Source organism: Psammomys obesus, unplaced genomic scaffold (genome assembly GCF_907164565.1).
Source record: "Psammomys obesus unplaced genomic scaffold, mPsaObe1.curated_primary_1811, whole genome shotgun sequence".
NCBI classification, from domain to species: Eukaryota; Metazoa; Chordata; class Mammalia; order Rodentia; family Muridae; genus Psammomys; species Psammomys obesus.
The window spans coordinates 11,425,062-11,452,814 of NW_026596131.1; the positions used below are offsets into that span (position 1 = coordinate 11,425,062).

Sequence of the window (27,753 nt, forward strand, 5' to 3'; positions counted from 1 at the left end):
ACGAATACAACGGTTTAATGGATCCAAGATCAAAGCTGCAAGTCGTCGGCTTGAGTTAGGTCCCCTGAGGAGTGGCTCTCAAGAGCAGAGCAGAAGCTGCACCATATCCTCTGGTCCGCTCCTCTGCCCACGTGCTTCTGTGGACACGCCCTCTCAGGTGGGAAAGTGAGGCGCACTCCTTCATGGAAGCTGCTGTAGAAGCAACTGCAGTTTCTTTGTGAGTCCTGTCCAGGGTCTGCCGAACCACTTCCCCTCCGCTACCCCTCTCCTGACCCCACCTGACCTCTGGTGGGGACCTGCATGAGGACGACGCTGGTGTTCATGATGAGTGAGCTGGTCACTGGGAAGTAATGGGAATGAGCTGGGGACATGTGTAAGCTAGCCGAGAGTGTGGCTGAAGTACTGGATGAAGCCCAGAAACACTAAAGTAGAAGAATCCATCTGGGCATGGAGCCCCCGAGGACATGCCATCCTTGTGCCTGGCCAGGCCTCCCACTTGCTGGGCTAGAAGGTTCTCCCTGTTCCCATTTGGGAGGGGACTTCTCAGTCAGGGAAGGCTGTTCACGGTGTCCCACCCTACTGCCCTGAAATAAGTCCCTGCCTCAAAAGCAGCCCGGGCATTAATGCTCCCCAGTGGCTGCCCTGTAGAGGGGTGATGAGCCGTACTGTAAGACAAAAGGGGGTGGCAGGATGGCCTCAGTGTCACTGCTCCCCAAGGGAAGGCACCCACTGCCTCTCAGCTGCCGGTCACAGCACCTGGGAAGAACACACACATACCCTGTCCACACAAAATGCTGTAATCAGGCTCTGGCCAGTGCAGCACCTTCCTAAGAACCTTTTTCATGGAGCGGGGTGCTGGTCAGAGTGAGAGAGAGCTCCAAGCCAGGTGCTCGCTGAGGAGGCAGTCGGCATTTTCAGGCAGAATGGTATGCCATATTATAGGGCGCTTTCTTCAGAGTTTCCAGGAAGAACTGTTCATTCTCCAGGAAGTCATGGTCCTGTGAGGCATATTCAGATGAGTGCTCATACTTTTGTGCACTGACCAGGGACTCCTAATATGGTGGAGCCAGCATGCACTTTAGGAACCCTCTTCACTTACTCCTGGGCACTGGGAAGCAGTGGGGGTATGTGGGAACTTAAGCATGGAATGAGTTAGGCTGTGATGTCAGTCCTGACATGAACTTGAGAATCTTGGGATTTATCAGCAGTGACCTCATATGTCTAGGCCCCAGTATCTTCATCTGCAAACTGGAGATAAAAACATCTCACAGCTGTGTGTGATGGTTCACACCTGTAATCGCAGAGCTTGAAAGGACTCCAAGGCCAGCCTGGGCTACACAGTAAGTTCAAAAAGTCTGAGCTACAGAGTGAACCCCCCCATCTCAACAAAACAAGCAAAGAAAAGTCAAAAAGAAAAAAAAAAGGCTGAGGCTATAGCTCAGTGACAGTCAAACAAACACGTGTCCCCTCATGTGGGACTGTGAGAAAGTTCCTGATGCACACGAAGTCTTCAGCTCTGAGCCCAGCATGTGGGATATGCTCCTTGAGCCGTTGTCACAGGTCACTTGCAGTTTGAGGGCTTATTGCTACCTCTCGTGCCTAGAACAGGCCCCAGAAGCTGTGTGGGCAGTTTGCCTCCTTTTTTGGGGGGTGGGGGGTAAGGAGCTAGGTTTTACTGTGTAGCTTTGGCTGTCTGGCCTGGAACTTGCTATGTAGGCCAGGGTGGCCTTAATCTCAGATACCCACCTGTCTCTGCTTCCCAACATTAGGCTGGCCCTAACATTATATGCTTTGCATTTTTTTAAAGTTCAAATTTCAAAGCCAGATTTTAACAGGGGATAATACTGGGGACTGAACCAGGGCCCTGTACAAGCTGGACAAGTATTCTGTCATTTACTATATCCCCAATCCTAGCAATCTCCTTAGTCTTCCCTTCTAGGAGCCAGGGTGTGTGCTCCCTGGGTCCTGGAGGACTGCCTGTGTTTGTTATGGATGTAAACGTGAGAACCCGCCCCATGATACTGACCTGTTCCGCTGTGTGCTTTAGCAGCAGCAGCTTGGCGAGAAGGTGTGTGGGCACCTGGGCAGCAGGGGTCTGGCTACGCTGAGGAGTGGTGGAAGCAGGGGCCTGGATGGCTGAGGAGAAAGGTAGGGGGCGATGTCAGGGGGGAAACTGAGGAGCCTGGCTTTTTTCTGTAAGACCAGAACCCATTCTGCCCAAGGGAAGAGCTGGGCCCAGTGCCCTGGGGACTCTTCCAGAGAACCCAGGCTCTACCCATGCACTCACATGGCAGCTCACAACCATCAGTAATTGCAGTTCCAGGGGACCTGATGTCTTCCTCTGGCCTCAGGCACAGAACCCACACACAAGGTTTTTTAAAAAGGACAAAGACTTGCTAGAGCAGGACACCTGGTAACTTCCGCGGGCTCCGCACATGCATGGGTGTACATGCACCCAAAAGAGACACGAAGAAAGACTGGGAGCCTGTGGCAGCAGTGCGCACCTAATCCCAGCACGGGGTGCAGAGGCTTGACTTCAAGCCTGGTCTACAAGACTCCAAAGAAATTAAAACAAACAAACAGTAACAAAAAGGAATGGTGGCTCATCAATCCCAGCATTCAGGAAGCAGAGGCAGGAGAATATCTGTGACTTCAAGGCCAACATGGATGACATAGTTTCAGGCCACGTACAGCTACATAGTGTGACCCTGTCTTAGACAAACAAAACACTCCGCTCAAAAAGGAAAATGGGGCTAGAAAGATGGCTCAACAATGGACACACCCATAATGCAGCATCCAGGATGCTGAGGCAGGAGGATCTGAGTTTGAACCATGGCTGGGCAATAAAGCAAGACCGTATTTTCAAACAAGACCCTAAACAAATAGCTTCAGGCAGCCCCTAAGTTGAGCAGCTAGAGGAGGTCCTGCTGCTGCCTGCTCCAGGCTGTGTCCCATCCTGGAGTCACTCACCATCCAGGCTGGAGGCTTCTGGGTCCTGAACTCCGGAGGGCAGCACTGGAAGGCTAGAGGGTACTTCCTGTCGCACACGGTCGAGCTGCAGCCTCTGCTGAGCCAGGCTAAGATGCTCCTGTGCCAACCCCGGGGAGGGAGAGATGGGCTGAGTGGGGAGGGGAGGCAGGAGGGCCTGAGGGGCAGGAGGGTGGGGGCTGGAACCTTGCCTGGTGCACGCGCTGCTCCTGCTGCCGCAGCCATTCCTGCTGCCGCTGGACTGCCTGCAGCCGGCTCTGCTGCTCAGACTGTATCTGCTGGGCCTCCTGCAGCGCCTGTTCACCCTCCTCGTACTTCTTGGAGGCCACCTGCAGGGAGGCCACCGGGTCAGGACTGGCTAGAGTCAAATGGTGGCTTGGACCACAGCCCTGCCATAGCACACCTTGCTCATGTGCTCCAGCTCCTGTGCGCGGGCCTGGAGGCGCAGGCTGGCTTTGTGCAACCTGTCCTTCTCCAGCCGGAGCTCTTGGCGCTCTCTCTCCAAAGCCTCCCTCTCAGCAGCCAGCTTCTCCTCCTTGGCCCGGAGCTCACAGGCCCTCACGGTCAGCTCTGCCTGCTCCTGCAGAAGGTAGAGTCATTGCCGTAGTCATCGATCCAGAGCTACACCAAGCTCGTGCAGCCCTTGGGGTCCCTTCTCCCTACCCTGCCTCTGGGCGAGGGGCTGCTGACATGGACTAGACAGGCCTGGGGCCAAGCTTGGGGCTCCCATACAAGCCACATACATTTACCATGTCCAGCTTCTCTGAATATGTTTCTTCACTTAAATACCGCTTAAATATGGAAGCAACTGGCAAAGAACATGGATATGAATAAAGTGCCTCAGAAAAGGCAAGTTACCTGAACTGCTGACTGCTGTTCCAGTTCCTGTACTCTTGCTACGTCTGCCCTTATTTCCTAGGCCTGGGATCTTTTGTATCAGGTGGGAGTCCAGGGTATCCTGGCCATCCTCAGTCCCAGAGGCTCTGGGTCCTACCTTGGTCAGGCTGATGATGGTGCCCTCCCGCTGGGAGTCTGCGTGAAGTGCCCTCTCAGCCTCGCGCTCAGCCCGTTCCTTACTCAGCTTCTGCTGTGTGAAGTACTCGGCCCATTCTGCCGCTAGGCGCCGCCGCTCTTCCCCACACTTATTCATGACTGACTTCTGCTCCTCTAGCAAGGCACTCTGTGTTGGGCAAGGAGGGTAGTGTGGGTGTCAGGAATGGTGGGCTCAGCAGCTGGCTGTGGTGCTAGACTCACCTTGGCTCTCTCCAACTCCTCCCTCTCCATGGACATCTGCTGGACCATGATCCTCCTCTGTTCCTCTAGAGTGCGTTGTGCTGACTCAGCCTTGGACTTCTCGGCAGCCACCCGCCAGCGTTCCTGCAAGGCCCAGGGGAAGGGCTGAGGGTGAGCTCCCCACTCTGGGAGCAGGCCAAGCTGTTCTAGGAGCCTTCCAAATATGGCTTCTCCCATGCTAAGTCATAAAGTTTCCAAAGAAACATGAAATGGCAGGTACTTAGGAGGTATTGTCTAGGTCCAGTTCCTCTGATTCTGATTTAGGAGGCTCCAGTGCTCACGTCAAATCGCACCACAGAGAAGGTTCAGGAGTGCCCCACCTGAACCGCCAGATCTGTCCCATCACCTACCAGCCTCGAGTGCTAGGGACCCACAGTTTCTGTAAGCATGAGGGCAGAAGTTCAGCAACTTAGGTCTTAGGGCTGAAGTCAGAGCTCAGCTGTTAAGAGCACTAAATGCTCTTCCAGAGAACTGGGGTTTAGTTTCCAGTATCCCATAGCAGCTCACACCCACTTGTAACTCCAGGGATATGATGCCCTCTTCTGGCCTCCAAAGGCAAAACAACCCATACACATTAAAAACAAAAGAAGACTAAAGCTTAATTCATCTTAATTCATAGGGAGTTCAGGTATATTTGTCCCTTGAGGGGTTAAATAACATTAACAGGCAGAGTATCCATCGAGTGCCACAGGTATCACTGATGTGGCAGATCTGAGCGACAAGAGGAAGAAGGAGGCACAGGAATGGTGGGGGCTCTGTAGGGTGGCCCTGGGGGTGGGAGCTGAAGAGCGGGTGTTGGGTGACTGCGCCTGTCTTAGGTGGCCCTGGAGTACAGACACCCTGTACATCAGGACAGACTCACCTGTTCCAGGAGTCGGCTCTGCTCACTCAGGCGCACCTCCATTTTCCCGATGACCTCCTGGAGCCGGCTGCGCTCTTCCTCCATGTCTCGCTGCTGCCGGCCCAGCTGTTCCTGCAGAGCTGGGGCAACACACAGGGCGTTCACTGCCTGCCCTCATTTCCAACAATGGGGGTCCCAGTTATAGAGGGGGCTACCTCGCAACTGCTCATCTTGCTGCCGGATGCCCAACTCTCGTTCCTGGGAGGTGCTAAGGTGCGATGCTTCCACACGGGAGGACAGTGCGTTCAAGCTGCTGGAAAACCTCTCCATCTGCTCAATGATGCCGTTCAGGGACCTGAGGATTATCATGGCACCTCATCCTGGGACACCCAGGGCACCCAGGACACCCGGGTCCAAATAACCCCTTGGGTAACACATACCGAGTATGGGAGGTGGCACTGGTGACAGCATCAATCTCTTGGTCCTTCAGCATCTTCAGCCGCTGTAGCTGGTGTTCATGGTCCTTGCGCATCTCCAGAATGGATGCCCTGAGAGGATGGTAGCAGAGTCAAGGAAGGCCAAGGGCCACTGTGAGGGGCACCACACAGACAGATGACACCGGAGAACAAGAAAAGAGCTTGTCTCTGAGCACTGTCTCCTCTTCTTCCTCCATCAGACACAGTCTTAGAGCCTCAGTTTCCCTGGCTCTTCTATCTCATCTCTTGCTGTTTCCATGCCACACGCACCCTGCTGCTTAGCAAAGGGCTCTTTCCACAGTGCAGGAGAGAGCTATGTGCCTAATCCTCTGTGCTGGCCCAGGTGCTATCCTGAGGTGTCTTTTCTTAGTTTCATTGTCATCCAGAAAGGCTTAATACCTGACTTCCCGGACCCTCCCATCGCAGCAGTGGGTGGAACCCCACCCGTAAGGGGCAATGGACTGGTGTGCTCAGTCAACAGGTTGAAAGGAAGGGAGAGTCTGTGCAAAGGCTGAAGAGCCATACTGTGGTCTCATGGGCACTGCTGTCTGCCAGCTAGTCCTCACAAGCCTGCTCCCTAGGCCCTGCCCTGTCCTCTGGCCTTGCAAAGCCACGCCCCATTCTTCTGCCTCTTGCCCTTACTGCTGAAGCTCCCGAAGCCGTGCCACCTCCTGGTCCTTCTCCTGGGCAGCCATGGCCAAGTGCCGCTGGTGCTGGGCTATGAGCTCAGCCCTGGCCTGCTCAGCTTCCCGGCAGTATGATACATGCTGAGCTGACAGTGCCTCCTTCTCTCGGCGGAGCTGCTCCTCCTTCTGCTGGTAGGATGATTCTAGCACCTTGACATGGCTTCTGTCAACAGAACACCCACTTTAAGGGCCTCACCGAGCATACTGGCATGCTCCTGGGGCCGAGGGAGGGGATCTGAACCTGAGCTCTGACAGGCCCCCAAGACTGGAGCCAGCAGGTACCTGTGTGCATCCTCAATGAGCTCCAGGTCCGCCTGGTGCCGCTGTTGCAAACTCTCCAACAGCATCCTGTGCTGCGTCCGCTCCAGCTCCAACTTTCGCACCTAGGCATGGGTGATGCCAGGGAAGTAGGGTCCTTCAGCAATCAGACTGACTCCACTCATGGTGCACCCTCCCCCTGACGATGCTTCCACCCACTTCCCATGAGGAAGTGGTCCTCACTGCCCCGCAGCTCTCACCTGGGCCTCCAGCTCTGACAGCTTGGTCTGGCTCTGCAGCAGCTCAACCTGAAGCTGGGCAGAGCTGCTTTGAAGCTGCCCTTGGGCAGCCAGGAGCTGCTTCTGGTATCCCGAGCCTGGCAGCAGAGTCTGCATCATGGACTCTGGGAGCAGAGACTGTGGGAGAGGATGAGAGCTATTCCGAGGTGGAAGTTGCCAGGGCTCCTGCTGAGCTTCACCACCATCAAGTTCTCTGCTTTTGGACCTCTCGGCCATCTGTTACAGGTGGCTAGACAGGACAAGACCAGAACAGCTCCAGCAGGACAGGACCTGGGAGTCCTGGGCCTTGCCGGGAAGGAGCTCCCTTGAACTCCGGTCAGGAAACAGATCACCCTCCCTTGCCAAGAACATACGCCTCAGTTATTGCAAAGCTTCTGGCCCTGGCCCGTTAGGTCGGGCCTAAAGGCCTACATTGACAGTTGGTTCCAAAAAGCTCCCCTTCACCCATGGTTTCCCAGGGACACATTCCCGGCTGTCATACCTACTGGCCTGGGTGTTAGATGTGACTGTCCCGGCTGATGCAGTGGGAAGATGCAAAGATGGGAAAGTTTCCCAGCAGAACAACAGGACACCTGTACCTTTCTTTTCTTTCTCTTTCTTTCTCTTTTCTTTTGACAGGATCTCACTCTATAGTGAGGGCTGGCCTGGCTTGGAACTATAACTCAGTGGCCTCAAACCTGATCCCCCTACCATAGTCTTCTGGACTAGAATCACAGGGATTTGTGTGAAATGATGCATAGTGGTGCTTTAAATGAGAATGGCCCCACAGACTCATATATCTGATACTTGGTCCCTGGTTAGTGAAACTGCCTGGGAAAAATTCAGAGGGGTGGCCCACTGAGGCAGATGTGGACTTGCTGGGGGAGGTACGTCACTGGAGGTGGGTTGAGCCCATGCTAGGCTCAGCGTCTCTCTCTTTCTGCTGCCTGAGGATCAGGATGTAACAGAAACTAAGACAGCATTCTTTTTTTTTTTTTTTTTTTTTTTTTTTTTCCAGTACTGGGGACTGATCCTGGGTCTTACATACATATGCCAGGCAAGCTTTCTGCTAGGGAGCAACCCCACCTGTCACTCTAGAAGCCAGGTGGGGCTGGAACTCACTGTGTAGCCTTAAGCTCATCTCAAACATATGGTTCTCCTCCTGCTTCAGCCCCTGAGTGCACTGCCTTACCAGGCTTGTACTATGCTGGCAGACTCACACCCTCAGGAAAGTGCTGACAGGGGTTAGCAGAGTGAGGGGGGCTGCTGTCCTACTGGATGTATCTGCTGCAGTTCTGACAGAGGGTCAGCTCCCCCTCCTCTGAGCAGGGGAGAACTGTTCTCTGGGCCCCAAAATGTTTGTCCACCTTCCCTACCTGGACAGGCACAGAGAGCCCTGTGGGATCCTGGGAATGCGGAACATAAACTGCAGGCTCTGAAAAGTTGAGAACAGAGAGAAGAGCACAAGGTTCAGAGGCCTGCAGAGCTCTGCACCAGTGAGAATCTGGGGAGAGTCCCTTGTCACTCATCTTCCAGAGTCCCCAAAGGAACTCAAGGAACCCTTCTCACCCAGGGCTAAAACCCAAGCAAAGATGGAAACAAACCTCTGTTAGAGAAGTCCCCAGAGGCACAGGGCATTCCTCTTTTGGGGTCATCTACAGGGAGGATGGCAGTGGCTTGGCTCCAACTCATGGAGGACCTGGGGACATAAAAATGAGGGCACACTGAATGGCTTCTGTGTAAGACAGAGGCAGAAATGGGGACACAAAGAAAAACATTGCATTCAAACAACTGGGTGGACAGGTCTAGCCTAGGTCTGGTCCTTCTCTAGGAGTGACGGACCTGCGCACTGGTGGTTTGGTACAGGATCTGGTATGCGCCCTCAGACAGTTCTGGTAATCAGGTGACCAGGGAGATGCTGAATGGGACAGAGCCAGTAAATCACCTGGGGTCCCAGCACAGCCACCCCCTGTCTCTCTCTAGTGGGCCTGGGCTGGCCCACTAGCCCTCACGCTCTCAGCCCTGTCTCTGACATACCCTGTGACGGCAGGCCTGACAGCTGCAAGTCCTTGTGTAGTTGCTCTCGAGGCTTCTCCAGCAGCGGCATGCTCGAGGGCCAGAGTGCTAGCAACAGGCTGGCTGAGGAAAGTCCGTGTTAAAGGTGAAGCTCGTGTGAGCTACAGGAAGATGGTCCCAGACAAGCTGCTAGCACTAGCTGAAGGCCGTCCTCCTCCCCTGCCCTTCCCCACTGCCTTTTTGGAATTTTCCTGGCTGGCTCCTGGACTTTGTGGGCTGCCTTTCCCTTCTATAGGCCGATGCCCGCCTCAGCATCCATCATGCTTCCGTAGCAGCAGCAGTGGACAGGCCACATACACTGGAGTTAAGGTCCAGCCTTGTCCAGGGGTCATTTATCTGCTCAGCCTTAGATTCTAGCACTGCTCAATCACCTCCCTCTCCACAGCTACCGGGGCTCACTCTTCTGTTAGCTCTTCCTCCTTCTTGGCTGTCAGGTGACCAGCTCTCCCCTCGATCTCAAGTCAAGCCAAAGCTGCTCTCCCAATACACCAACTCTAGGACCCTGGTGTCCCTGCACTCACAAAACCACACAGTCTCCTCCCCTTGGTTCTGGCTAAAAGGCCTGTTATTGCTTCCTCTGGACTTGGCCTTGTCAGCCCCTTTGCCTTTCTGCCTACAAAGGTCACTCAACACCAGCCTCACTGGACTGTCATTCTATGGTTCCCAGGAACTGCCTCTCAGCTCCCACTTTTACTCAAACACTTCCAAGAGGATATAGGAAGCTCAACTCACACATGCATTAGCCACTTCTATCACACACAAGCTAATGGAAACACCAACACTTGGCACAGTGGGAATCTTTGCCAGGTTGACTGGTACTGTGGACAAGGCCTCTGCTCAGAGGAAGTGGACAGTGGATACTGCCATCTCAAAACATTCTTTGTTTTCTCTTGCCCAATCCTGTCCCCATGGCAGTCATGGCATGAGTGTTACCAGCCCTGCCTGCCTGTCTGCACCTGGGCAGCTCTCTCTGTTGTGCCCTTAAGGAAGAAAAGCAAAGCCGAGTTGGCATCAGTGCCCACAGCAGTATCACTAACAGAGGATGGGACAGGTAAGGTGGGCAAGGATAGCCCCTCAGATCCTGCCAGATCCTTTCTACCAACCAAAGAAGCCCAAGCTCATACCTGCTAGAAGGAGTCTGACCCAATGATCCCAGTGAGGTCACGCCCTTCAAGGGCCCAGCACGCTCTGCTCTGGCTAGACTTTGGGATTTCTTCTGAGATATGACATGGCTCAACCAGTCGTCTTCCTTCTCCTCAGATGCTTTCAGTGAGGAGGCCTGGCTGGCTTTGGCAGGGGCCATTGCACCCTTGGCTGGTGGCTTTGCTGCCGAGGGCGGTCCAGCTGGGGCAGAGTGTGGCTCTGTGGCTGAGTGCTGGTTTGGAGGAGCAGGCAGGGAGGGGGTCATGGCTGAGTCTTCTTGTTGGGGCTTTTGAACAGGAGCGGGAGAGAGAAGGTCCAGGCCATCATCCTTCAAGCCTAGCCAGTCAGCTCCTCCTTTCCTGGGGTGGATGGGGCTGGAAGCTGGTGGAGGGCTCTGTTTGAAGCTGGGTTCCCCTTTAGGGTCTGAGCCACCTTCTCCCAAGAACCTGCTTCAGGACAGAGAGGAAGGTATTGGACAGGGGAGGAAACCATCCCATCAGCCCTCTATCAGCTTATCCTCTGCTTTGGGGGCAATATCTGGCCCCGCAGCAAACAGGGCATGGTGGCTCACACCTCTGATCCCAGCATTCAAGAGGCTGAGGCAGGGACTCTGTAAGGTCAAGGCTGGCCTGTGCTACCAGGACCCTGTGTCAAAACAGTAACATCAGTAATGAAATCCCCACCAGGCTGGAGCTGCGCTCAGTGGGTGGACTGCCTGTCTAGCATATGCTAAGCTCCGGGTCCAGCCCCCAGCACTATAGCAAACCAGGCACAGTGCTGCACACCTGCCACCTCAGCTGTCTGCCAGGACGGAAGAAGCAGGAGAATAAACTCAAGGTCACCCTTGACTTTACAGTGAGTTAGAGGCTAGCCCGTATCAACAACACAACAAAAAGGGCTGGAGAGACAGGTCAGTTGTCACATCGGCATGAGGACCTGAGTTCCAGGGGCTCTTACATCCTCTTCTGACATCCTCAGGCATCAGGGACATGCAGAGTGCACAGACATACATGCAGGCAAAATACCCACACACATAAAATAATAAATCTTAAAAATTATAAATTCACTCCACAGAACCAGAAAATTTGAACACAGGGGTCTTCCCAGAGACTCATACTCCAACCAAGTACCAGGTATGGAGATAACCTAGAACCCTGGCACAGATATAGCCCACGGCAGTTTAGTGTCCAAGTGGGTTCCATAGTAATGGGAAGAGGGACTGCCTCTGGCATAATCTGACTGGCCTGCTCATTGATCACCTCCCCCTGAGGGGGGAGCAGCCTTACCAGGCCAAGGAAGAGGACAATGCAGCTACTCCTGATGAGATCTGATAGACTAAGATCAGAAGGAAGAAGAGGAGGACTTCCCCTATCAGTGGACTTGGGGAGGGGCATGTGTGAAGAAGGGGGAGGGATGGTGGGCCTGGGAGGGGAAGAGGGAGGGACTTATGGGGGGATACAAAGTGAATAAAGTGTAATTAATAAAATAAAATTAAATTTAAAAAATTATAAATTCAGCCATTGCTGATCTGTTTCTGTTGTGAGTGAAGGTGTGTCATGGGGCTATGGCAATGGCAGGGTTCGTGGAAGCCACCGGAGAAGGCCCACCGTTGTGGTATGGTGGCTGTGGTTCTTCTAAGAGGTCAAGTGATACAGCAGCGTTTCATAACATTCAGGGCTTCAAGCAGAAGCAGACCCACCTCCTCCTCTTCCTCCTGAGGAGCTTAGCAGTTTGGGGGCTGCCTGGACTATGGGGAGCCCCTGGCCTCCCTCTCCCTTTAGCACCTGTAGACTCATGGCTGCCGGGTGGGATGAGGAAGGCTACAGGGACAAGCCTGTCCTTGAGGCTTGCTTCCAGGCAGGTCTTACCTGACTGACTGCCGGCGGGACTGTCTGCCCTCGGAGGAGGCCACGGTAGGCTGGTAAGCCCCAAAGGTAAGGATCTCATCATCCCAGCTGTCTTCTTTGTCTGTAAATTAAAGGGCATGAACGTGAACGGGAAAAGCCAAGCTTTCTACAAGACCTGGCAGATGCTAGGCAAGTGCTCTACTACTGAGCAACATCTCCAGCCCCAGGAAAACCAACTAAATCAAACAGCAGCCACAGAAAGCAACAGAACGCTAGATAGCCTGTAAGTAAGTTACCTCATGACAGTGTTCAGAAATGTGTGTTCTGAGTGAAGCTTTTGTTACAGGCTGTGGTAAAATTGTGGTTTGGGCTGGATATAGTGGCTCACACCTACAATCCCAGCACTGGGGAGGCTGCCACAGGGTAATCACGAATTCAAAGCTAGCCTAGAGCAATACTCTGTCTCAAAGGAAAGGAAAAAACTAGGCATGATGGCTCATGCCTTTAATCCCAACACTTGGAAAGGCAGAGGCAAGCAGACTCCTCTGAGTTCAAGGCCAGCTTAGGCTACACAGTGAGCTTCTTTTTTTTTTTTTTTTTTTTAATTTATTTATTATGCATACAGTGTTCTGCCTGCATGTGGGCCGGCGTGCCAGAAGAGGGCACCAGATCTCATTGTAGATGGTTGTGAGCCACCATGTGGTTGTTGGGAATTGAACTCAGGACCTCTGGAAGAGCAGACAGTGCTCTTAACCTCTGAGCCATCTCTCCAGCCCCCCACAGTGAGCTTCTTAAACAAAACAAAAGACAGGGTCTCCCTGTGTAGTCCTGGCTGTCCTGGACTGGCTTTGTAGAATCGGCTGGTTTACAGAGATCCACCTGCCTCTGCTGGGATTAAGGTTGTGCACCATCACGTCCAGAAGGGGAGACCCTATCTTAACAAAATGAAACACCCCCAAAACAAAAACCAAGTGGCCAGGGGGGCCAGACAGAAAGAAACAGTCACCTTGCAGCCAGGATAGACTCCTCCCCTCCCATCCTCTGAGCAGCCTCACCCTCCGGCTTCTGATACTTCTTGTCTAGCTTGAACTCTCTGTGTTCCCCCATGCCCGGGCGAGTGAGAAGCTTGGCAGCTGTGCCTCGACCCAGCAGTTCATCCAGCTTGGAGCGAGCAGGAGTTGGGCCCTCCCTGTGGGACAGGGTAAAGGGAAGGAGTGTGCCATGACATGGGGTTCTCATGATGCCCCACCTTTGAGTTTTTCCCTGGGCCTTAGGCAGCAGCCTGGCCAGGGACTCCCCACTTCATAAGAGTCCTTACTGGTCTCCTGTTCTCCTCCTCTCTGCACTGGGGCTGTCTTCAAAACCTAGGGTGGTCATGATGTCATCCCCTTCGTCAAACAGCAATTCTTTCTTCCGGATGGGAGTATCCCCAGGAGTTAGAGGAACAGAAGGGCCTAAGAAAGAGAACCAAGGCCCAATGCTTGGTGACTGAATGAGGTAGGAGGTGGCAACGGTTTCCTTTTGTCTGGTTTGCCCGGGGACCCTGATGCTAACCCTGTTACAGGCTCACACATTTACCCCCTTACTCTGTCTGACAATCTCTTGCTTCTGGAAGGAAGACACAGGGGCTGCTCTGCTGAGGTCTCTGGCTCTGTACTAGAGAGCTGTCCAGACTCTAACTCATGGCACCAGGAATAAGCCTCTTTCCCACCTTGGTGGCCTGCAGCTGTGCTGGGGCTCTTGGAAGCAGGTTTAGTCTCCATCGCAGGCGGCTTCTTGGCAGTTTCTTCCTCTTCATCAGACAAAAGTTCTGCCAGTGGGTCTTCAAAGTCTCACGGCCAGAAAGAAAGGAAAAACAAGCCAGAAGCTAAGGCAGCTATCACTCACATCTACACAGCTCTTCAGCATCCACAGGGTGCAGTCTACAGGGGATAGCAGACACAGAGGGGCTTAAGCAAGGAGGTTGGGTGAACCCCGGGACTCCTAGAAATGCCTTTAAGGCATGAATCCATTCATGAAGAAAAGGAACTTTCTCCTTATAGTTTAGAAAATCTTCAGTTTGATGCCTGTTTCAAAGTCCTTGCATAAGCTCCTCAAACTTCCCGCTGACAGAGCACTTAACTCCACTTAATTCCTGAGCACTAAGTTGTGACCAGCTCTCTTGACATACAGAGTCTTGGCTTTCAGCAGCATTATCCAGACTGCTCTCAAGCCAAGTGTTCCAGAAAGCGGGCTGGGGGAGACAGGACTCTGATACCTTCAAAGGAAAACTTCTTGTACTGAAGCCCAAAGTTGCTGGAAGATGGTGGTGGCTTCTTAGTGGGAATGGCGTTCCCTACAGGAAGAACAGAGAAGGCAGTCATGGAACTGGGGCTTTCCTGCCCAAGGTTTTCCCCCACAACTTGAATTGGAGCCCCAGGGACAGTGAGCACTTTCTTCTGACAAACTGAGGCTCTTGGCACAAGCATGGAGGAATCCACACACCACAGTTCTCACCTGGGCCGCTAGAAGGGAGACATGGTGGGAAGCCACCTCCAACCCTCACCGCTAGTCACAGGCTTGGGAGTCACAAGCTGCCACCAGACTTCTCTTTTCCCTTTTTTTTTTTTTTTTTTTTTAATAGTGTTGGCAATGGAACCCAGGTCACCATACACAGGCAAATGCTCTATCTCTGGGCCATATTCCCCAACCCAAACTTTCCATTTTAAGTTAAAAAAAAAAAATCCTTTAGAAGTTGCCTATGTTGGACTCAGGATGTTGGACAGTTTCATCTCAACCTGACACAAGCAAAAGTTATCTGAGAGGAGGAAACCTCAATTAAGAAAATGCCTTCGTAAGATGGGGCTGGAGGCAAGCCTGTAGAGCAGCCGTCTCAACCTTCCTAATGCTGTAACTCTTAATACAGTTCCTTATGTGGTGATGAACCCTCAACATAAAATTAGCTACTTCATACCTTTAATTTTGCTACTGTTATTAATTGTAATGTCAGTATCTGATATGCAGAATATCTGATAGACGACCCCTGTGAAAGGGTTGTTCAAGCCCTAGAGGGGTTGTGACCTCCAGGTTGAGAACACTGATGTAAAACATTTTCTTAATTAGTGATCAGTAGGGAAGGCCCACCTCACTGTGGGTGGTGCCATCCCCAGGCTGGTGGTCCTGGGCTCTATAAGAAGTAGGCTGAGCAAGCCATGAGGAGCAAGTCAGTAAGCAGTGCTCCTCCATGGCCTCTGCATCAGCTCCTACCTCCAGGTTCCAGCCCTGCTTGAGTTCCTGTCTGACTTCCTTGGATGATGAACAGTGCTGAGAAGTATAAGCCGAATAAACCATTTCCTCCCCAGGTTGCTTTTGGTCACGGTGATCATTACAGCAATAGTGACCCTAACTAAGACAAGAGGAATGAAACACACCTTCCCCCCTGCTTCCCCCCTCCGAGCCGAACAAATACAATTGGCTCCTTGGCCTCTTCATCCTAGACACGAGGTAGTTTGAATGAGAATGGCTCCCATAGGCTCATATATTTGAATGCTTAGTCACCAGGCAATGAAACTGTTTGCAAGGATTACAAGGATTGGAGGTGCGGCCTTGTTGGGAGTGCCTTGCTAGAGTAAGTGTGTCACTAAGCCTGGGGGAGTGTTAAGATTTCAAAAGTCCACACCAGGCCTAGTGTCCTCTCTCTACTTGTGGGTCAGGATGTAGCTCTCAAGGACTTAGCTAGAGCCATGTGTGCCTCTGTGCTCCCTACCATGATGATAACAGATGAACCATCTGAAATTGCAAGCAAGCCCCCAACTAAATGTTTTCTTTCATAAGAGCAATAGCACAGGCTAAGACAGCACAGAAAACTCACAGGACACAAGTACTATCTTCCACATACCTTTCTCATTAGCTGTTAATGTACCAGCAGGTTTGGGATTGCTAGGCACTTCTTTCCCAGAACCCTTTGCAGTTCCTTTGCCAGAGGTTGGGTGAGACTTCATCCGACCAAAGAGATCATCATCCATGCTGTCTAAGTCCTAAGACAGCAAGAGGGCAGCCTGATGTCTGGGAAGGTACTATGGTTTAGATGTTTAAGGATCTCCCCAAGGTCCGTAAGAAAAGCGTGGTGGTATTAGGAAATGGAAACTTTGTAGAAGCCCCTTCATTGGTTCATTGGTGGCAGGCCCTTGAAAAGTACTATAGAACCATACCCATACATTTTCTTTGCTGTGCATCAAAATGTGATCAAAAGACTAATACATTCCCCTTCGGTCACTTGCTACCCAATTTTCACTCCCAGCCTCATCTCAGACACAGAACCTCCCAAAACGAGCTAAAGAAATGTCCTTTGTAATTGAGTGCTTTGCTGTGGTAACACAAAGCTGACTGGCTTAGAGGGGAAGAGGACTTGGAGCTGAGGGCGTCTGTGCTCAGGCAGAGAGGATAAAGGAGGTCAGGAAAACTGGTGAAAAAGGAAAGAAAATGCAACGAAAGCAAGCAGAGTAGAGAGGAATGGGACCTGGGTCATGAGACTGCAATGAGAGACACGGGTCATTGTAAAGAGCAATGTGAGAGCATGCAAGGCATGCCTGGCTCCGAGGCCTGCTGCCTTGGGGAACAATGGAGACAAGAAGAAAATGGACACAGAGCTCCACAAGGCTGGAACCAAGAGCTCTGCCTGGGGACCATGGCAAAGTGGAAAAAGAGTGCTGCTAGTTGTGAGAGAAGTGAGGACCAGAGGTGGCAGACCAAGCTATCTAGGCACTGTGAGCCTCTGCTCCATTCTGGCTTTGCCTGCTGAGAGGGGGCCTTCTTGGCAAGGGACTTGGAGAGAAACATGGGAAAGGCGAGGACCAGCTTCTAGAGGACACTTTATCCTGTGCTACCCCTCTCCAGGTGGTAGCAGAGGATGTCTCTTGGCTCCCACTAGAGGCCTGCGGCATAGACTTTGCCCAGATACGCAGTTATACAGGAGGAGTTACAAACGCTGTGAGGCCTCAGTGTGGACTGCTGACCTCCCATTCCCACCTCAGCCTCGAAGATGGCGAAGCTCGTTTGCTACCTTCATGTTCTGCAAGAAGACCTGCGGGTCTGCGTCCGATACACTGGAGACCTGCATCCACAGCGGTGAAGACAGTGAAATTCATGTTAGCCAGGGCCTAACAGCACTTGGGGGTTCTCAGCCCTGCTTTTGCTCGGCAGGGGCAAAGAGCTTGAATGACGGGTCATAAATAGGACGAGCTCTTACTCCCCAACCTCCAGGGATCATTATCAGCTCTTTGAAGTCAAAGCTACCCATATGCAGAGACCCAGAAAGTGTTCCCAGTGTCTTTTCTACCCCAGGACTTGAGTGAGGCAACTTCCTAATTATGCTGCCAGACAGCTCGGACCTTCTCATAGGAAGAGGCGGTCCCCAACCCCTGCAGTTGGGAGGACTCTGCCATCTAGCTCACTGATCTAGTGGGAAGAAAGTGGATGCTTGGGACATAGATGCAGTTCATGGTCATTATTGTACTTTAAGAGTCAAGTACAGGGCTGGAAATATGGCTCAGCTGTTAAAAGCACTGGCTGCTCTTCCAAAGTTCCTAGCACCCACACGGCAGCTCACAACTGTCTATAACTCCAGTTCCATGGATTCTGACACCTTCATACCAATGCACAGAGAATAAAATTAAATAAATTATTTTTCAAAAGAATCAAGTACAGCTGGGTGCAGTAGCACACTCAGGGAGGCGGAGGCAGGCAAACCTCTGTGGATTCAAGCCCAGCCTGGTGTACAAATCGAGTCCAGGACAGCCCAGGCTACCCAGAGAAACCCTGTCTCAAATAAAACAAAACAAAACAAAACAAACAATCAAGTACAAAGCTGGGGGCACGGTCACACATACTTTTAATCCTAGCATCTGGAGGCAGAAGCAGGCAGATTTCTATGAGTTCTGTAGAAGCAGGCAGATTTCTATGAGTTCCGATTTGAGGCCAGCCTGGTCTACATGATGAGTTCCAGGCCAGCCAGAGCTACACAGTGAAACATTGTCTCAAAAACCCAAAATGAACCAGGTAGGGATGCCTTTAATACAGCACTTGGGAGGAAGAGGCAGGTGGATCACGGAGTTTGAGGCCAGCCTGGTCTACAGAGTGAGTTCCAGGACAGCCAGGGCTACACAGAGAAACCCAGTCTTGAAACAAAACAAAACAAAACAAAACAAAACAAAACAAAACCAAAAAACAGGTTGTGTCTCAGTCTGCACATCTGTAATCCCTGATCTTGTCTTGGGCAGAGGCAAAAGGCTGAAGTTACAGGCCAGCTAGGGCCACACAGAATAATCTACCTCACAATGAAACAAAACAACCCAATTGACTTTGCAGGGCCTTCTAAAGCCTCTGTGAGCAGCTACTAGGCCACTCCATCCTCACTGGGGGACAAGTACAAGGTCAAAAACTGGGGAATGGACCAGGCTCACCTCAGCATCAGCTCTTGCCAGTCCTTCAACACTGTCTTTTGGGTAGGACCTGCAAAGAGATGAGGTCAGCAATGATCCCTGTGACTGGGCCACTATATGATTTTAAAAAATTTAAGACTGGGGTCTGGGGGTGTAACTCAGTGCTAGAGCATATGTTTGGCATGTACAAGGCCCTGGGTTCAATCCCAGCATCAAGGAGGGAAGGAGGGTTGGGAGGGAGAGAGGGAAGGAAGAAAAAGGAAAGGAAAGGAGAAAGGAAAGAACGATAAGAAGAAGGAAGGAAGGAAAAGGAAAGGAGAGGAGAAAGGAAGGAAGGAAGGGGGAAAAGAGGAGAAAGGAAGGAAGGAAGGAAACAAGGAAGAAAGAAAAAAGGAAAGGAAGAAGGGAAAGAACAAAAAGGAAAAGGAGAAAGGAAGGAGGGCAGGCTGGCCGGCTGGCCAGGTGTACTAGCACACAGCTGCAGACCCAACATTTGGAAAGTAGAGGCAGAAGGGTTAGGGCTCAAGGTCACCTCTCAGGTGCATGTCCAATTTGATCCCATGTGGAATACATGATGAAAGACCCCAGCCTCACCCTAAGTTAAACATAGCTAACACCATTTTGTGAGACACCACCACTGTTTTGTAAAACTCTGAAGGCCAGATGAGAAACTGGAAAATTACTGAAAAATCCTAGCTGTGTCACCCACTTGGGATATCTGTGGTCAGGCTGCCCCTGTTGAGTTAAAAACAACTTTGTCCTGACCACCCTCATGGGATATCTGACAGGTGGTCCGGCTGAGATAGGAGTCCTGGGAAAAGCAACATATGGCGGCACTAGTCAAGGTCGTCATAATTGTTTTGACCACCCAGTTCCTGGAATTCTGGTGTCCCTGCCAACCTGATTCATGTTATGGTTTCATGTGAAAGAGCCAATCAGCTCCCTGTAACTATGCTTCTTGCTTCTGTACCAGTGCTCCTGCTCTAAAACCCTATAAAAACCCCAGCTTCCTATCTTGGGGGGCGCAAAAGTCCTTTCGAGTGACTTTCGCCCCGGGTACCCGTGTATCAAAATAAAAGCCTCTTGCTGTTTGCATCCGAATGGACTCGTTGTTCTTTGGGAGGGGGTCTCTCTGACGGAAGATACCCTCCGGGGATCTTTCAATGAGACCCTGTCTCACAGAGCTGTGAAGCTGGCTTACAGTCAAAGTGAACTTGAGGACACTTTTTCCGGGGGACAGAGATAGAATCTCAGACAGCTGTGTGTAGTGGTGCATGGCTTTAATCCCAGTATTTGGGAGGCAGAGGCAGGTGGATCTCTATGAGTCCAAGGCCAGCCTGGTCCACAGAACAAGTTCCAATTCCAGGTCAGCCAATTCCAGGCTACATAAAGAAACCCTGTCTCAAAAAACAAAACAAAAATCCAAAGCCCACATAGTACAGAAATTTTCTACTTAAATCATCTTTCTAGTTTTTTAAAGCAGTAAAGCCCTTTACATATGACGTGTTAATAAATGAATCATTATTGGGGCCAAGAGAACGGCTCAGTCAGTAAGGGACCTGCTCAGTTGGCATTGGAAGCTCCCCACCTCCAGCACCCATGTAAAAGAGCTGTGTGTGGTCATGCATGTCTGCAACCTTGGTGCTGGATGGGGGAAGCGGGGCATGCAAACAGGAGAAGCCCTGGAACTCCCTACCAAGCAATCCAGGTGGGAGGGGCAGATCTACTGAGATAACATGTCTCAGCAGATAAGGTGGAGAGCAACATTAGGAAACAGCCCAGAGACCACTAGCTCCTGGCTCCACGTGCACATGCACACATGTGAGCAAGCATGCACACATACCCTAGTTAGTTACAGTTAAAGCTGGGCAAGGTGCCACCCTGTGATCTCAGTATCTGTGAGACCGAGGCAGAAGGATTACTCCAAGTTCGAGGCCAGCTCACTATGGGCTACATGCTTAGTACCAAGCCAACCATGATTACACAGGAAGACCCTGTCTTAAAACAAACAAACAAACATAAAACAAGCCAATAAAACCCAAATAACAAAGACAAACAAAAAAGTTAAAACAAGAAGAGAATTTTTTTTTCTCTCTCTCTCTCTCTCTCTTCTTTTAAAGCAGGGTCTCACTCTATACCCTGGCTGGCCCGGAATTTCCAAGTAGGCCAGACCAGCCTCAAGTTCACAGAGGGTCACACCTGCCGCTTCGGGAATTAAAGGCGAGCCCCACCCCACCTAGATGAAAAGGAAGCCAAAGGTGGAGTGTTCACTCTCAAGAGATCAGACGAATTTGGGAAGCAGTGATCTGAGCCAATCTCTCATTTTGGGGATGAGGACACAGGCTCAGAGACGTCCAGCATGACCTAAGAAACATTTGGAGGACTAGAAGCCAGGCCTTTAGATCCCCGGGGCTTAAGAGTTTTTTACTTTGTAGATTCTATCAGTAATCAGAGCTAAGGGGGAAAGGTGAAACTCCCAATGTCAACTGTGGCCACTGGCCAAGATGGAGTGCAGCGGGGGGGCAGAGGGCTGGACAGGAACGTGCCAGCGGTGCTTACTTTGCTTTAGCCTTTGAAGGGGGCCACTGAGGTGTGCTTGCTGCGTCTTTGGCATGTGAAGCTGGCTCAACAGGCTTCTCAAGCAACGTCGCTGCAACAAGGGAAACAAGAAAAGACATGCCATTCAGCCGGAGCACGGAAGCAACAATGAAGAGGGTGGTGACTCCTTACTTAGCTGTCTCTACACCTTCCCGCAGAAAAGGCAGCTTGCTGGCACCACAGGCACATCCTGATGCCATCCCTGATAAACATAAGTAGAAGGGGGTACATCTCCAAATAGGAAGTCAATCCCAGATGCCAAGAGTGCCAAATGGACAGGCCAACCCACCCTACCTGGGCCACATAAAAAGGCAGAGACACTGGAGAGATGGCTCAGAGGTTAAGAACACTGGCTGTTGTTTCAAAGGTCCTGAGTTCAATTCCCAGCAACCACATGGTGGCTCACAACCATCTATAATGAGATCTGGGGCCCTCTTCTGGTGTGCAGGCACACATGCAGGCAGGATACTGTATAAATAAAAAAATAAATACTGTATAAAAACAAACAAACAAACAAAAAGGCAGAGACACAATGGCCTTTCCATAGTCCCAACTGTAGAGTGAAGTGTGTAAGTTCTCCGTGGAAACAGGAGCCTGGCTACCCACCTGAGGAGCTCTCCCATCTCCTCAGCCCAGTTCCTCAGGACCAACAAGGGGCTAGCTGGGCGTGCCAGGTCATGGTTGTAATCTTAGGACAAGGGGGGCTAAGGCAGGAGGATTTTTCCAAGTTTGAGGCAAGCCTAGGCTACACATTGAGACCTTGTCTCCAGTGAAAATTAATGAATTGGTTAGCCAGCAGACAAGGGTGCTTGCCGCCAAGTCCGATAAGCTGTGTTCAGTTCTGGGACCCACACAGTGGGAGCTGCCTTCTGACTTCCACCTGTGTGCTCTTGCACACGTGTGCATCGCCCTCCAAAAGGAAAAAAATAAACCCAAGTTTTGTTTTGTTTAAAGAAAGAATAAAAAAGGAAATTGGGGCTGAGAGAATAAGCTCAGTAAAAGCACTGCAGGGCCTTGGGCTCCACTGCCAGCACTGCAAAACATTTACAGAACAAGTAATAGAACATGTGACAACATTCAAAAGCAAAGTGCCCTAGTCACAAGCGGGGAAAGCCTCTGAACAGACACATCTCCAAAAACAGTCACATCCAGGGCTGGAGAGATGGCTCAAAGCTTAAGAGCACTGTCTGCTCTTCCAAAGGTCCTGAGTTCAAGTCCCAGCAACCACATGGTGGCTCACAACCATCTATAATGTGATCTGGTGCCCTCTTCTGGTGTACATGCAGACAGAGCACTGTATACATAATAGTAAGTCTTTTAAAAAACATTACCAAAAAAAAAAAAAAGTCACAGGCACAGGATGGCCAAGACCAAATGATGGGAAAAGCCAGGCCGGGAGGCACAGGCCTGGGACCACAGCAGCTCTGGAAGCAGAATGGAAAGTTCATTGGCTCCCTATCTACCCAGTGAGTTCAAGACCAATGTGGGTATCACACGAGACTTAGTCACAAAATGAAAAGTAACACTAAGAGGGGCTGGGGGCCAAATACTGCTCAGTGGTACAGTGTTGACCCAGCATGCATCAGGCCTGCACTCAATCCCTAGTAAATAAGCAAGGAAACACAAACCAAACAAAAAGCCAAAGACAGGAAATAAGCACTGTTGGGGAGCTTCTTGCATTTGCTAGTGGGAATGTAAGGTATGGCTGCTGTGGGAAACCACTTGACAGTTTGTAAGAAAGTTAAAACAGGGTTACCATATGGTCCAACAAACACTATGGCAATTTGTGGTGCTTGGTTCTCTCTTCCCTCATGTGGGCTTCAGGGGTAGAACTCGAGTGGTCAGACTTACACCTTCACTGGATGAGTCCTCTTACCAGCCTCCCCTCCCCTGCCCAGGGAAGGAATACTTACTGTCATCTCCCAGGAGGTCACCAAGGACATCATCAATGGAACCTGAAAACAAATGAGCCATCAGGACTTCGGGAAGCAAGAAGAGTGGCCCTTATAAAGTCTGACGCCCTGAGACTTCGGTGTCCCAGAGTTCTCAGATCCCAGGCCTCAGGCTGACATTGCCTTCCCTGGCCAAGACATTGTTTCTAATGGCAATAAGCCACAAGGTCTTATTGAAACCCTCAGGTGGAACTTTAAAATAACTTTCCTGAAGAATGATGATGATGATTTTTCAGTGAAGTCTCCTTTCTACCCACCTCACCCAAAACACAAAAGGCAGAAGTCAGCCTTCCAGCCTCTAACAGGCAGTGTTGTCCTTCGGAGCAGCACCCACACAAACACAGCTCTCCTACACGGCTGTACCCCCGCCCCCGACACTCCCTAGGGCTGGGCTGAATGCACCTCCCTGGTCACTTCTGATAGAGACATGGTGGGGACATCTTAGGTAAGCATGTCTGAAATAATTCCCCTACCCAGCTTTACTTGCCTTGACCACCCTTAACTTCAAACATATATCCCTGAATTCAATGAGAAATACTCTTTCTAAAACTTCATTATTTATTCACTTGTTTTAAAGTGCTGGGGAGCACAAGCAAGCCTGGCTTTCTCCAGCGAGGGCTGCTCTCTGACCCCTTTTTCTAGGAGGAGTGTACCAGCAATGCCTTGCTTCAACAGACTCAGCCTTCTTGATCCTCCCGTTTGCGTGTGTGTTTAATGAAACAGGGTCTTTCTCTATATAACCTTGACTGTCCTGGAACTGGGTAGACCAGACTGACCTTGAACTCACAGAGATCCGCCTACTCTGCCTCCCTGAATGCTGGGACTAAAGACCAGCACCACCACCGCCTGGCTTTTTTTTTTTTTTTTTTTAATTGGAGCAGGGACCTGTGTCATGACATTACTGTGGAGATCAAAAGACAATTTGCAGGAGTCATTTCTCTCCTTCTACCATTTAGGTCCTAGGGATTTGGGCTATCAGACTTGGCACCAGACAGCTTTATTTGTTGAGTTGCCTCACCAGATTTTTTATTTTGTTTTGTTAAAAAAAAAGGGGGGGGGGAGGGTGTGTATGTCTTTAATCCCAGCACCCAGGCAGAAGGTGGATCTTGGTGAGTTTGGGCCAGTCTGGTCTACAGGGTGAGTTCCAGGACAGAAAAAGAAAGAAGAAGAAAAAAAGAGAAGGAAGAAGAAAATAGAAAAGAGAAGAAAAAGGAAGAGGAAGAAGAAAAAGGAAGAGGAAGAGGAAGAGGAAGAGGAAGAAGAAGAAGAAGAAGAAGAAGAGGAGGAGGAGGAGGAGGAGGAGGAGGAGGAGGAGATATATTTGGATTAAGGGTGATGTTCCATGTCTCCACTTACCTCTCAATCCTTTCCTGGTTTTCAGTGCCTAAAATGGGGGAAAAATCATATCAACAAAATCCAAACATGAGCATGTATGGAACTGGGCAAGAAGAATGCTTTGCCTTTCTCCAGGACCGCAGAAGAAGGAGCACCATGCATTTACAGATGAAGAGGGTTCTGTTTGCCTCCAGCTTCTGAGAATGAATTTACTCAGAGTGCAGAAGCAGTCCTCACTAGCCAGCAAAGCCAGGCTGTGGACGGGCAGCTCTCCTCTAATTTACAATTACCACACACAAAAGCCGCCCAGACAGATCAATAACCAGAACATTTTCTTCTATTCTGTGTGTCTGATGAGTGTTTAAAAATGCTACCAATAGGAAATTCAGAGGATTCAGAGGTTCAAGAAACAGGCTGGCATGGCTCCTGCCCTCAATTCCATTACTCAAGAGGCAGCGGCAGGTGGATCTTTGTGAATCCCAAGCCAGCCTGGTCTTCTATCTAGCTACGCTAGACCAGCCAGAGCAACAGTGAGACCCTGCCTCAACAAAACAAAACAACAACAAAAACAGAGGCTAAATAAGAGAGGGGTCTCTCTGTGTAGCCACTGGCCTGAAGCTTTCCATGTCCAACAGTCTGGCCTGGAATCACAGAGATCCACCTGCCTCTGACTCTGTCTCCACATTCATGGATTAAAGGCCCAGGTCAATGCTTGAGGTTTTTTTTCTAACACTGCTCTATCATGGGACCATCTTCTGGTCCCTGCCACAAAACTTCTAGAATATTCTATGCAATCAAGATATGGAGGGTCCGGGGTAGGGTAGGGTGTCTCTCGCCGCACATCTTATGCTACGTTTTGCCTACCATCCTGGGCTTCGGGGCTTTCTGCAGCTCCTTCACAGCACTGCCCAGTCATGTGCATTCTTGCCCAGCAAGTTCATCTTCCCTAGTAGAGAAAATTAAAGTAGCTGCTTAAAAGTGATGTAGCTAAAGCTGGAGAGATGGCTCCAGAGCTAAGGGCACAAACTCAGAGGATCTGAGTTGGGTTCCTAGCACCTGTGTTGGGTACTCACAAGCCTCTGTAAGTCCAGCTCCAGGGGATCCAAGCCTCTGGCCTCCACAGGCACCTGCACCCATGTGCACTTACACACACATTCATATAATTACAAATAAAATCTTTTTTAAAAAATAGGTAGTTTATCTGGACATTGTCACATAAGCCTGAAATACCAGAACTTGGAAGTAGATAAAAAAGAAATCAGGAGTTAGCCAGGCAGTGATAGCACAGGCCTTTGACCCCAGCACTGCAGACACAGGCAGAGCTCTGTGAGTTCAGAGCCAACCTGGTCTACAGAGCAAGTTCCAGAATAGCCAGAAATAGGTCAGAATTTCTATTAGCTCAGAATTTCTGAACTGGAAGCCACTCAGTGAGTAAAAGTGCTTTTGCCACCATGCCTGACTGAGTTGCATCCCCCAGGAGAAACATGACAAGGAGAATTGACTCCTGTAAGTTTTCCTTTACTTCCATGTACATGTGTGCCCACTCACAAATAAATAAGTGTAATTAAATTAAAAAAAAAATTTCCTGAAATTCCTGAGGTGGGTATGATAACACACACTTAGCTTCAACCCCAGAATTTAGTAAGCTGAGGCGGGAAGATCACAAGTTCTAAGCTAACCTGAGCTATGTAACAAGACCTTGTCAAGAAATAAGTGGCCCTGGGTGGGTGGAGGGGTGATGGTGTTCATGGTGGCACAGGCCTTTAATCCCAGCACTCAGAGGTAGAGTTAGGTGGATCTTGGGTTTGAGGCCAGCCTGATCTAGAGTGAGTTCCAGGACAGCCAGGGCTACATAGAGAAACCCTATCTCAAGGCCCCTCCCCATCAAAGAAAGAAAGAAAAAGCTAGGGGGCTGAAGAGATGCCCGGGCCATTAAGAGCACTTGCGGCTCTTCTAGAGAGGAGCTGGCCTGGATTCCCAGGACGTCCTCTCTAACTCCCATGGTGGAAGGGATCTGATGCCCTGTTCTGACCTCCCAGAGCACGTTATACATAAGGTGCACAGGCACACAGGCTGACAAAACATCCATACACATAAAATAAAAATAAATTTTAGAAAAGGAGAAAAAGTTAGGTATAATGCCTCATACTTGTAATCCCAGCACTTGGGAGGCTGAAGCAGGATCGCTGAGTTGGGGGCCAGCTTGAACCATACAGGAAGTTCTTGGGCTAGGGTAATTTCCCGTCTCAAAAACCACATTGGGGTGGGGGTAGAACATATGAGAATTCCGTATTCACCTAATGGACTTTCCTTGGTTTGGAGTGTACTTGAAAAAAGGTAGTTCACATCGTTTACCCCAGAAGCTGATGCTTAGGGTTCCCACGCCTTGGTGCAAACGTTAGTAGGGAACTCTGAGTATCTGTAGGTAGCATCCAGCAGAAAGCGCGAGAGTGAGTTCTGGTTTTTCCTTTCACAGATGATAAACATTTCATACTGGGAACATTTTCCCCAGCATTTCCTCCCTCTCTCTCTCTCCTCTCCCACTTCGCGCAAACCCACCTTCACACGCCTAGGAAGAAAGGCGGCTGCGGCGCTCATCTGTCTTCTCGGTGTGCCTAGCCTCTTATTAAAACGCAAAGTGTATCTGGGGTTGTGGACACAGGGGAATGCTTATGTTTCTCCCGTGCGATGCCAACTTTAACGACCTACAAGTCCCAAGCGCGTTTTGGCTCGTATCACATCAAGGAACTTCTTCTATCTCCTATGCATTCCGTCGCAGCTTCCCAGACGGTGGGACATTTTCTAGGAGCCGCAAGTAAAGTCAAAGTATCCCAGAATAACGTCGCGTCTTCAAATCTATTCAACCAACTCCATGAAGACATTTTAAAAATCGCCAGCCCGCCCCTCAGCCACAGCGGTTCCGGGAGTGTCGCGCCAGGCCAGGCATGGAGCCCCTCAATGTTCCATCCCCCTCGCGCCCATCCCGTCCAAACCCAGGCACAGCCAATCTTCTCCCTAGTCCCTAAGGGCCTTGTTAAGAGCCGTCCTTTCAGAAACACGGCCACCACGGAAACCCAGACCAACCAGAGCCCACGTTCCGACTCCACTCAGTCCGCCCGGTACTGCCAGGCCTACCACTTCTGCACCGGCGACATTCCCACCTCGCAGCCTCCGGCCTCAAATACAAGGTGGCGTGGAGCATTCTAGGAACTGTAGTCCGCGGCCAGCGCTTTAGCGGGCCGAATCACAGCAGATGTCGGAAAGAACTACATCTCCCGGCGTGCACCGCGGCGGGCCCCCTTCTCCAGGCAGGGCGTCGGTTGGAAGCTCTGCGAGTTGCTAGGCGCTGGGAGAGCATCCGGGGATTGGGTGCAAAGGGTTCCTTGCGCTCTGAGGATTAATTGGTGACTGGGAAATTCTTGGTCAATGATATGGTCAAAGTTGCATTGTTAGGAAACCCAAAATCATCAACAAGGACAAACAGTGGATGTGCCAAGCCCAGAATCACAGCATTTGTAAAACCTAGGCTGGACCAAGACTGTAAACTTCTTAGGTCAAAACCA

The 27,753-nt window shown here is 50.8% G+C and overlaps 1 protein-coding gene and 1 non-coding gene across 8 annotated transcripts; both read right to left on the reverse strand.

Annotated features, from left to right (window-relative positions):
• Fbf1 (Fas binding factor 1) lies at window positions 1–27,445 on the reverse strand. 7 transcript variants are annotated; one of them, XM_055592229.1, is made up of 31 exons: window positions 26,750–27,440; window positions 26,488–26,609; window positions 25,055–25,136; window positions 24,212–24,239; window positions 22,817–22,858; window positions 20,865–20,955; window positions 18,327–18,375; window positions 16,928–16,978; window positions 15,764–15,902; window positions 14,144–14,221; window positions 13,598–13,717; window positions 13,205–13,340; window positions 12,942–13,075; window positions 11,908–12,007; window positions 10,021–10,488; window positions 8,858–8,959; window positions 8,425–8,519; window positions 8,197–8,255; window positions 6,803–6,958; window positions 6,567–6,667; window positions 6,241–6,447; window positions 5,563–5,670; window positions 5,338–5,477; window positions 5,144–5,262; window positions 4,243–4,365; window positions 3,983–4,168; window positions 3,392–3,568; window positions 3,180–3,317; window positions 2,971–3,088; window positions 2,027–2,136; window positions 1–998 (listed from the first exon to the last, which is right to left on the reverse strand). In XM_055592229.1, exons 3-31 carry the CDS (start codon window positions 25,055–25,057, stop codon window positions 915–917), a joined length of 3,462 nt encoding a protein of 1,153 aa, XP_055448204.1. In that variant the 5' UTR covers window positions 25,058–25,136; window positions 26,488–26,609; window positions 26,750–27,440; the 3' UTR covers window positions 1–914. The 7 variants fall into 7 exon arrangements, with proteins under 7 accessions (XP_055448204.1, XP_055448206.1, XP_055448205.1 ...); XM_055592231.1 differs by lacking the exon at window positions 26,488–26,609 and having other exon boundaries at window positions 27,352–27,445; XM_055592230.1 differs by lacking the exon at window positions 26,488–26,609 and having other exon boundaries at window positions 27,275–27,440.
• LOC129665829 (small Cajal body-specific RNA 4) lies at window positions 23,430–23,554 on the reverse strand. Its single transcript, XR_008718437.1, has one exon. It is a non-coding gene; the product is annotated as a small Cajal body-specific RNA 4 (non-coding RNA).
• Window positions 27,446–27,753: the final 308 nt, after the last annotated feature.